The following is an 11,724-nucleotide window of genomic DNA, read 5'->3' on the forward strand; positions in this document are numbered from 1 at the left end:
GAGAAATAATGACAGTTATTAAAAAGAGTGTTGAGGGTAAGAGAATGAAGCACTACATGGGTGCACAAAAGCATCCCATTTTCTAGTTCACCAGATGCTTCAGTACCATCTAATGGTAATCACACCAGTGCACATTTTACATGCACTTATTCACAGTACTGCTAGAATTTCTTTAAGATGTACCCATAGGCCATTACTAATAGCTTGCACAAGCCACTCGTGCAGTCAGTCTCTGAAGAAAGACAGGCGACTGAAACTTGCATACCCTCTAGCTCCTTTGCACAGGTCTAAGCAAGCTTACAGACAAGACAGATCCAATATCACAGCGAAAACAGTTCTCACAGCTTTTCTTTGAAGACAATTTTTCACTTATAAGTGAATCTGACTTGGAAAAACAAGAAAATCGTTCGAAATTTTATTTAATTATCAAGTATAAATGTATACATATAATGTTCGAGTCTAATGGACGAGTGTCTCTGGTTTTCCAGTGAATGCCTCACCCATTATATCCAACGCTAACTGATTTGGGACTTGTACACAAGCTGACGCAGTAGGGGGAAATCAGCTTCCTCTCTACCTCAAGCTGCTGCCCAAAGCATGCCCACCTGACCACACAGTGTAAAGTGAGCACAAACCAATGAGCCTGCCTTGACAGAGATGCCAGCAAACAAATTCAGGTTCGATTTTTTGGTTTAAAAATGGATGAAAAATACATTTTCACACAAGCTACAGAAAACAAGGGAACATCAGTTAGGCATACTGTCTGAGGTTCTCCTTTCCCTCATTTAACACAGAAAATAATAGTCCTCTTTAGATATGTTCTCACTTGTGGAAATACTCTTTTTGATTTAGATGAGAGAGCTGCCAGTGTAGTGTAGTGTAGTGTACACAGGAGGAGCACGAGCTGCTCTATTCTCAGTTTGGACTTTGATCTAGGGACTTAAAGGGTGTTTATTGTCCAGTCCAACTGCGTCAGACATTGATGTTTCCACATGCATCTCCATCATGTAATGTTTAGAAAGGTTCAGGGTTGGAGTACATTAATGATATGGGCTTTACATTTTTAAGAAATAATATTAAATATTACACAAGCAAAATAATCCATTTAGAGGTCACTCACCTCCAACCCTGATCCTAACTTCCAATCTTTAAACCTCAAATATCCCTTCGAAGATATGATATTTACAAGCTTTTGAAATTAAAATGATTCCACACCAAGACAGCGACACAAATACTATCGTACATTCATGTCAGTATTTTTATATTAGTTTCATTATCATGGAAGCAAGGTCTGTTTTGGTGACTGCAGCACAGATGGGAATTTTTACCTCACAATGCAAAATGCTTCATTTTAAACTCTTTTTTTCCCAACAACTTGAGGGCACATTGAAATACTAACAGGTAGTTCAGAAGGGTAATAAAAATCTACAGCGCCCAGGGAAATACATTCAAGATGTGATCACTGGTAGGAATGCGGGGAAGAGTCAGATGCATATATTTTCTTAAAGCAGCATATTCCTGATCTACATAGCTTTAGCTTTAGTCAATCAAAATACCAGGCTCAGGAAAAGATAGATCCCTGAAAATAATGTTCAATGTGTTGTTTTTACTAAAGCATCTGCACTGATGCAGCTGCATTCAACAAGGAGCTTCCCCTTGGAGCAAAACTAGAAAAACAATTCAGGACAGGGTTTATAAATTTTATTATGAAGAGCTTACAAACCTTCAGTGAAATGAAAATATAGGTATATTTTCTAAACTATTTAAAACTGTCAACTTATCTCACACTTGATTTAGAGTTGATAAATGCTACTGAATCGACTTCTGGAGGGCATATTCGAGGTGATTAAAGAGGTAGTGGATGCTTAAACAAACCTGAGCTGTGAAATAACTGCTGTGTTCTGTGATAAAACAGATACATGAATAGGTTAATGTTGACATTTCTAGCTCATCTTTAAACACTGGCAGTTAATGAGTTGAAAATATCTAAAATACTTATTTAATATTTAAAGTATGCTAAAGCTTGCAAAACCAAGTTTCATGACTAGATGGTGGCCACTCTCCCTTGGCCCCATAAAGCAGTTAAGTTTTAAACCACCATCTACTTTAATTAATTAATAGAGTTTTGGTGCAGTGCTTCTGACTCTTGCTTTTGTAGTTGCACTTTAGGAGAAACACTGGATTACATTCTTTCCCTTTAATGCCTTATATGGCTTGACAGCTGCAGATGGCAGGACAATCCCTTGATACCAAGAGAAAGACAGAGTGAGAGAGGAACATTACTGGGGCTGGTGCCAACTGCTCAAGCTGATATGGCATGGAATCACCATGGTGCTCCACTGCACTAATGTCAGTTTTTGGATTCTGGAGGGGAGCAGTCGCTCATTTCAAAAGAGCCCTTTGAGATCCCTTGTGATTCTGTGTCACTTTTCTTCTCTGGCCTGAGGATCACTGAACACATCCCGGCTCACACATCTGTTCCTCCTCCTCAGCCCTTTCCTGCCACCCACTTATGTGCTTTTTAGCATTTTTCAAATTTAAGCAGCGGGTAAAATAAGGTTCATAGCTGGGGGTTGAACTTATAGACACTAGTGTACATTTGCAGTATGACATCTGTATCTCTACAAAACAAATCTTTATTTTTAAACTAGTAAAATATGAATAAAGAGAAGAATGAAGAAAAGCCAATAGGACATCTCACCTTAAATTCTGTCTCAATGTTGGCCAGTCTTGCCAGTTCGTTGCTGAGCTCGAGGGCGGTGAGCACAGGGTCTTCACTGCTGAGCGACAGGTAAGCTGCGCTGGCCAGGGCCTTATATGCATTCATCCTGGAGCGTGAGTGGCTGAAGGAGTCTTTCTTCTGTTTCTCCACACATTCTGAACATTTACAGAAATAGTCATGGGGCCTTTCAATGCGAGCTCCCTTTGTCAGGAGGATGTGGACAATCTCGTATTCCTGGCAGTGAGCAGCCAGGACGATGGGTGTGATGTCATGCGAGAAGCGTGTTCCGTCTTCGTCGTAGGCGTAAAAGTCATCATCCCGCATCTCTTGCTCCAAAGTGCTCAAAGCCAGTCGCAGACCTCCACCAAAAGCAGGATGGGCAAGAATGGCTTCAACGATTCTAACATAACCTTTTGAGATGGCCAAAAGGAGGCCATCACCAATCCTAGCCAAACCATCCTTCTTTAGCAGCAGCTCGGTCACTTCTAGGTGTTCGTTACCCACTGCGAGCTGCAAAGCATTCTGGCCCATGTAGTCCACACAATTAAAGTTAAGGGTTTTGGACTCTTCCAGCATCTTGCGGACCACAGGAATGTTTCCGTATTCAGCAGCATCCAGAAAACGCTCCTCCTCTGCAGTGAGGGGCGAGCCACGCTCATTGAACATATAGGCTGGGCCCCGCACTGCCTGGCGACGCCCCTTCTCCCTCAACGTCGTGTGGCGGCGATGCATGGCTTCCACCCTGGAGACAGTAAAGGCCATTAAACACACTACATCATTGAAAAACACAAGAATTATTAAGATGGCAATGTAAGTAGAGCACAACAAAGGAATTCAAGAGCCAGAGAAAGAAGCAACAAAGTGATGAAGAGTAAGTGACTGAAAAATACAGAGGAAGAAAGGAAATGTTGAAGACAAGCAGAAAAAAAGCTAACATCAATGTGCATCAACGGTGTATCATACCAAGTCCTCCATGGACAGCTAGTCTGCCACAAACGGCTGTGCTTAACACAGACTTCTCCAGTGACTGTACAGAAAGCACCACCAAGATGCTAGTGATTTATCTGCCCCCAGACAGATCAATACACCACTATAATGGGTCAAATCTCTTTGTTGGGCAGGTCAACAGCTGTGATTGCCAAAGCAGAGATGAAGCTGTCAGCTTAACTAGCTCTAGAATGACAAACTTGTACTGTGTCATCCAAAGTGACCATTTGAACAGTGGTAAATATGAGTTCATCACTTGGAAATTTGCATGGATACAGATTTAAAAATGCACGTCCTGCTCTTTACAGTGTCTTTTTCTGCCTTTGTCCAACCATCCGAAGTAACACAGTGCCAGTAGATTGCATAGAACTGCTTTTAATCATGTCTATTAGTGTAAAACAGTTTTCATCAGGACTATTGTGCTTCAACTACTTTGTTACAAATTGTCCAAATCAGCACTATTGTACTCCACCCACTGCAATTAAATCCACCGTAGCATCTGTGTCTGCTGTATGATTGGACAGTCGGTGAAACCCAGATAATGAAAAAACCTTGAAACTCCCCAGAGAGAGAGAGAGATAGCAGAGGTGAGGTACCGTTTTTAAAGCCATAATTGGGTAGTATTATCCAGGTACAAGACTGTCAAAGGATTTTCAATATAATGCTGCTATTATGAGTTAAATGGCTGTAAATGATACAGTGACCTTATAAATGACTAGGGGTCCAGATTCACATTAAGACCTGCCAGCAAAATGAAAAAAAAAGTAATAAAAATACCATGTGAGGTTATTTTGAATTTGAGTTATTTGTAATTGTGTGTGTGCGTGCGTGCGTGTGTGTGTGTGTGTGTGTGCTCGTGCATGGACAGAATGCAGGACATTGAAGGAAATGGTGAAAATGGAAACTTGTTCAAGGTAGAAATATTCCCCAGGGGTGTCAAAGGATGTGGAACTGAGAAGATGAAGAGAGCTCACCAGGACAAATCTTGTGTGTACACGTGAGTGTGTGTATGGGTTTAACAGGGGGGGAGAGAGAGAGAGGGAGAGAGAGAGAGAGAGCGAGGGAGAGAGGGAGAGAGAGAGTGTCAAATGTGATTAAAGGCAAGGTCCTTATTTTTTCAAATTTTCGATTGACACAATCAGTTGTGCATGTCCTTGGCTGCCAATCAGTGGGAGTAAGCAAAATCCCCCCCATACAGAAACATGACACACATTACACATTAGGGCACCACAATATGAACAAAACCTACATTAACTATAGAATGTAATGTAAGCTAACATTATACAGTAGCTCTAAAGAAAGTACTATTAACTCCAGCACAAAAGCATCTTTTCCTATTGGTCATAGCGTGTTTTGTTGATTCAATGCTTTACGCTGTAAGTTGTGCCTAATGTGCCTAAGAGGGGGATATTCTTACAGAGATATTTGTAAACATTGGGAGGATTTCTCATAAATGAAGAAAGAGGCTGGCTGCCAGCCCATTTAGATAACCTTATAGTCAGGTAATGAATCGCCATTTTCTGTCCCTCTCTAGCTCCCTCTCCATCCATCTTTGGCTGTTTGTGATTTGGATCTGAAATAAAATTTACCGTCATCATTTTAATGCGGAACGAGAGTCACACAGACAAGAAGAGGCAGACACAATTGAGATAAACAGGCAGAGAGAAGCAATGTCTACATGGTAGGTACAGAACAAGAAGAGAAATTACCAAAACATGGCATGTGTATATATGTGTGTTTTGGCTTATATAACTAGAGTCTGAGACTAAATTCCTATGTCATAGAGTGGTAATTCTAAAGAAAGACAAAAAGGACTTAATGCATTTAACAAAAGAAGAAGAAGGGAAGAAAAACTACTTTTTAAAGCAAACAACATCTGACTACAATTGTCCTCTTGGAGAGTACAATATTTACCCAATAACTTTGGTTAAGAAGCATTTTATAGATCTATGACTTGCTTTACACTGGAGTACTTTAATGTCATTTCAAACTATTTTATTAAATCTACCCGCCTCAGTTTCATACTAAGTATACACTGCATTTTGTAAAGTGGACGGGGCTTCAAAATCGAGAAGTTTAGATTCAGTGGGTAGAAACAGATCTTGATTCATGCTTTGAACAGTGGTGATGGCACCTATTTTATTTTAATTTAATGTGATCAGACTATTCATTATAGTAATGTAAGTACTGTTTTTATAATCCTGAAACTGCAGCTGTTACTGAGTCTGCCCAATTTGCTGGTGGATCCCAGTATGAGCCTCCAGCAGATCCCTGAGAGCGGCTGTCCAATCATGCAGCTCCCTCTTGTACTAGCAACAAAACTGACAGAAAAAGAGAAAAAAGCAATCTTGCACCATTGCCGCAAGTATCTCTAACACAGCAGTGGTGCTTGTTCAAAAAAACTTCTCAAACTACAGTTCTTTGAGGTCTCAGACACTTAATTGGCTTGAGTCTAGCTCACTGGATTGTAAAAGTGCAACCTGGGTGATGCACAGGTGGACAGACCAGATTTTTAAAGAAAAAGATCATATGTGGCTAAAAAATGTATATTATACAAGCATTATTGGAAAACTAAGCCAAGAAGCCAAGCTCAAAGTGAATAGCTAGAACATAAATAAAAAAAAAAAAAATCAAATACATGGTTGGACGGGTAGTAATATAAATGCTTTCTGGAGTAAATATGCAAAACCACTCACAGGTGTCAAATGTAAAACGTTTTTATGCTTTTTCCTCACAAAGCAGCAAAAAATGTTTTGGAAATGTACAATGAAACTTTAGCACAGAATGAAAATACAATAAGATAACTGTCACTACGAGCTTTTCAGCCAGGTAAATTGCATGATTAGTTTTTACGTGTACTCTTTGTCATACTTGAACTTTCCATGGTTGAGGCACTAAGTCATTTATAATCTGTGCAGGCAATCAATTAGGTTAGGTCATTTACCGGTGAACTAGGGAGAAGGAAGGAAAGAAAAGATTAATCAGGTTTGAAATCAAATTTTATAGAAATGACTAATGAGTTAGTGTTTTATCATTGGACAAACACACACAGACATAGACACACACACACACACACACACACACACACATCTGAGAAAAGTTACACTCTTGGCTCTCTGTCTCTGCTTTTGTCAACCACACACAGAGTTCAAACAGTAAATTGCCATTTTTTTTAAAGATCAAAGTCCAGTTACTCAACATAATTTAATGGTAATGAGAAACAGACATGTCCAGCCTCTCTAACCAGCTCTTTCACACAAAACCTGAGCACACAGGTGTCCAACATTTCACCTAGTGAGCCATCAGTGAGAGCTTCTTCCATGTTAGGCCTGTTAAGCTGAACACTGGTATCAAAAAGCCAGACCAGGGAAGATCAAAGTCCAAACTCTGAGGCCTGTTATTCTCAATATCTGATAGTCATAGCTAAGCTGGCAGTGTAACATTAATATCCATTAAGTATTGTCACGTATGTCCCACTTTTTCCTCTCTGGACATCTTCTAAATTGATGCAGTGGGCTGCATGCACCAAAATTGTGTTCCTTTGTTTTATTGAAACAATTCAATACATATGAAGTTATACAGGAAACAGCTAAACATAATTCTGTACACTGTATTGTGGAAATCAATCTCTGCAGCCTGCTCCAGCTCTGTGTCACATGCCTTAATTTGCCCCTGTTTCCTATTTAACGATCTCTGAACACAAGGAGGTAGTAAGGGCTTCAATTCCTCACATATGTATTTTGCACATACATGACTTCACAGCTTAATAGAGGTGGAGATGGAAGAGAAAGAATATGGTTTACAAATTCCACTTACTGACTTACAGTGAACTAATACTTCAGATAACAGCACATCTCAGCATGTGATGTTAAAAGCACAGTAAGTTCAGATATGTCACCATTAACATTACTCAAAGCATTTATTAGAAAGGTCTGCTAGTCTTCTGTCTATGTAGTGTCAGTCTGTGCCTCACAAGCTAGGTGCACCTGGTTTAGTGTAAATCCTGCCTGCCTCCACGTTTCTCAAAACTGACCTCTACTTGTTGACATTCCAGGTGGATTAAGGTTTGTGGTTATAGTTTAGAAATAAGTCCACGGACTATGCACAAGGCCAGTGATCACAGGACACGCGAATTAATTTTCTGGGTTAATTATATAAGGTGAGGGGGAGGACTCACGTTTGCCGGGTTTCGGAGTTGAACTCGGTGTCTATGTGCTCAACAGTGTAGTGGTTCCCATAGTCCGAGAGCTCCGGAGCCCGGTGCAGTCTCTGTCCGCGGTGCTGAAAGCGCTCAGCGTTGGCCGCTCCACGTCCCCTCCACTTGGGAAACGGGTCATCGTACTGGTCGTAGACCGCATCTATGTGTATACCCGGCCGCGAGAGAAACGGCGAGCCGGTGTCCCCGGTGCGCTGGGGGAACTTTGGCGGTGTAAAGTGTGTGGAACCCCCGGTTTCCTGGTACTCTGGAGACGGGTGAAGACATTCCGGAGAGGCGAGGTAAGGTGGGTCGGTGTCCCCAAGCAGCGGAGAGGCGGAGGAGAACAGGTCTAGGGGCCGCGGAGAGGAGGGAGATCCTCGGGGAAGTCTGAGAGAGAGAGGCGAGGAGGGAGACTCGGAGAGGTGCCCCCTCTCGCCGCTGTCGCTTTCCTCACCCTCGTCACACATTGGGAGAGTTCCCGTCCACCATATACTTTAAAATATTTAAGCTATGTGACAGACATTTAACAGTGTTTGTCAAAGTTGCCACCGCACAAGTTTCTTCTGAGCAGCTCCGTGGCGACGAGCCAAGCCTCCACCTTTGCCTCTGAGTGCGCGCGCTAATTAGAAGGCAGCGAGTGCGCGCGCAGGGAAAAGCCAACCCTTTACAAAATGGAAGGAAAAGAGGCAACACCATAAAGTAGCTTAACTTACACATAACACTGGCAAAGACAGACGATTACACCTCAAGGTTGCGTTTGCTAATTAGAAAGTACAAATAAGCTGTAATTTTGCTTTTTTAAATCTGTTTATTAAAATAAAAAAATCTAACTTTAGGAGTAGACGGACGAGAGAGAGAGGGAGGGAGAGAGAGCTTGTTTAGGATGTGAAGGGGTTAATGAGAATGCCCACCTGTTATTGACCAATTACTGGCACTGGCATAATCTCATCTTGTTATTGCTTTAGAGAACAAACAAGCGAGTCTTAGCTTACAAGTAATATCAGTGGGAGCTTTACTTTCATATAAAAAGCCGTTACTTTCTCAAGGGTTTGGCAAACCTGAACAGCACTGAAATTACATATGAAGAGCAGGGATATACAGGCTGTGACTGTGTGTATGCGCGTGCATGTTCGGTCTTCTAATTAGTGGCAGAGACACATTAGTCACGATGGAGACTTCCTGCAAACCCACACAGACACTAACCAGTTCTAACCCAGCACTTTGATCTTAGATCATTCTTGTATTCATGCAACAAACACATCCACACACAACAAGCCCTCTTTTCTCCTGTTGGGTGGACAATAGTTAACCTACAGTGTGTGAATTATCCTACATAAAAGTGTTATTGAGTTTTGTTAAATTAAAGAATACAAATATCAGTAACTTACCAATGCCAATTTAAATATATACTTAAAAATAATAAAAATATTTGCCTAATGATTGAATTCCTTAAGTGTGAGTTACAAGAAGATAAGCAGACACACGCTGGAGATTTATGTGTTTATCCTTTGATAACCAATCACTTTTGCACATGCTACGGTTTAACTGGCTTCTTTTAGAGGTTTGAGATCGATCAACCTAATGACAGTCATATAGGGAAAATTAAAAGTTACATACCCATAACTTCCTTTTCTACAAAATTAAGAAACTAAGTGACTCATAAATATTTTAATGTCAGATTTCACATCTTTTTCACATTAGAGTAAAGGGATTAAAATGAAAAAAAAAAAAAAAAGCCAGTGAAGCAGCCATGCAGGATATATTACACACATAGAAATTCAGATTTTAATGAAAGTGTAGAACTGCTACAGCACAAGCCTCTCTCTTGGAAATACCAAAATATTTTTTATTTTTTTTTACCAAGTAGTCTGTATGATCAACACAGTGACCTTGAATGAAAGAACATTTTATGCATAATACATTATCAGTGATAAAGCTCCTGTCTAATCTATATATTTTGATTCAGCAGTTAAATAAAAGCTTAATTAGACAGGGATGACACTGAAATATGTGTGCATATCATTTTAAGATAAATTAGGCTACAATTGTAAACAGCTTTTTCCATTTGCTTTGACATTTACCAAAACACACATTGCATAAAAAAGCACTGTATGATAAAAATGCTCAAGAAAGGAAAGAGCAAGTATAAAAATGTAAGTAACAAGTACAAAAGCTGATTATTCAAATAATCTGCTGCAGCTTTTCACAAACACATAAATATGCAACACTCTTTTAACGTATCGTAAACAGTAGATTATCTTTTTGGTTTTTAAAAAAATGGAAATCAGTTTTGCATGATGTAATGCCTCTGCATGGGTTTGAAATTGCCTGGCCTCAGCCCAATCACTGTGTCACTGCAGGTGTTTCTATTGTCTGTCAGAGGCAGAACTCTTGCTGTGAAATCACTGATTGGGAGTGTTTAGAAAAGCCACATAACTGTGTAAGAGCGATTTGGTGTTCCATTTGATTCAGAGTGAAACTACGATTTCAAAGTAAAGGACACAACTCGCTAATAGTGAGTTTAACAGTATATTAAATGCTTATGTAAACTCCAGTGTGTAGATTTAAGATGATCTACTCACATGTTCAAGATAAACAGACAAAGACAAAGATGAAAGGCAGACAGACAGCAATAGAGAAGTTTGATTGAATTACATCTTGCAACAGAACAAAGGCCAAGTATGATCATATTAAACACCAATCCAGTTCCTCCCAGAAGCCCAAACACTCTTTCATTTTGCACAGTAGCAAAATTACAACTCCTTCCTTCATAAAATCTGACAGAAAAATGTTTCCCATTACATCGTGCAAGCGACCAAACTGGAAATAAACCTATCCAAACACGCCTTAGCTAAGATGCAATGTTACAACAGCCTAATTTTAACAAGCTCCACTTTTAACAAATACTACTTCTAGCAGCCAAGTCAGTCCAGTTTGTTGGACAAGCTGTCAGGAGGTTTCCATTCTCTTGTGACAGGGGATGGCAGATGTGCCAGTTTGATGATGCCAGGCATCACTTACTGTGTTTGAGTTATAGAATAAATGTTTTCAGTCTGGGCTCCACATCTGACAGGTTTTCACCTCTACAAACCCGTGGCATCTGGAGAAAAAGTCCACTGGAAAGAGTTGATAGTTTCCGAAACCTTGAGCTGCTTCTAGCATTGGCTGAAGAAGGTAAATTGCAACCCTGCTGCCCCATCAGGTCATTATTTCCTCCCTCTTCAGGTAATTAGAAGGTAGCAGACCACATTAATTTCTGCCACTAATAATGTCTGAATATATTTTTAAGGATCTCTGTTTTCTGTCTGTACATTTTAAAATCATAAGCTCTCATTTATTGGCATGTATTGCTTTGGGTATACTTACAAATAGCAAAACCATAGATTATATAAATATAAATTAGAAGAGCACACAAACTAAACTATAGAAAGGTATTCCAGACTGTTTAGACACGCACATTCACAAGATTTGATCCTGAGTCAGCAAAAAAAAATGTCATATGTCCACATTTTACATATATGTTCATACACAATGGTAGAACATCACATACATATATTCAGGTGAACAATATACATCCACCCATCCATCATCTTTTATTTATTTTATTGCATAGAGGCATTTTTGGCACCTCGGAAAAAGGTTTTGGCCACTGCAAGAGGTCAGTTATCAGTGCTGTATTAAAATATTCATTAAAAAAAATCCACAACAATCAATAAAATACACAGATTTATGTTAAATTCATAATACAACCACTGGTTTCACTGACTGCGGACCAACAGCGTCTTTATCTTTGTAGACATCTCCACAGTGCATCTTT

The 11,724-nt window shown here is 39.9% G+C and overlaps 1 protein-coding gene across 1 annotated transcript in view; it reads right to left on the reverse strand.

The window, feature by feature from the left end:
• LOC116321639 (short transient receptor potential channel 7) overlaps positions 1-8,492 on the reverse strand; it is a 57,454-nt gene extending 48,962 nt beyond the window's left edge. The window contains exons 1-2 of the mRNA XM_031741578.2: positions 7,887-8,492; positions 2,702-3,464 (exon numbers count right to left, since the gene is read on the reverse strand). Of these exons, the coding sequence (XP_031597438.2) occupies positions 2,702-3,464; positions 7,887-8,374 (1,251 nt within the window). The 5' untranslated portion in view covers positions 8,375-8,492. The remainder of the gene's footprint in view (positions 1-2,701; positions 3,465-7,886) is intronic.
• Between the last annotated feature and the right edge of the window lie 3,232 nt (positions 8,493-11,724).

Source organism: Oreochromis aureus, linkage group 2 (assembly GCF_013358895.1).
Source record: "Oreochromis aureus strain Israel breed Guangdong linkage group 2, ZZ_aureus, whole genome shotgun sequence".
NCBI classification, from domain to species: Eukaryota; Metazoa; Chordata; class Actinopteri; order Cichliformes; family Cichlidae; genus Oreochromis; species Oreochromis aureus.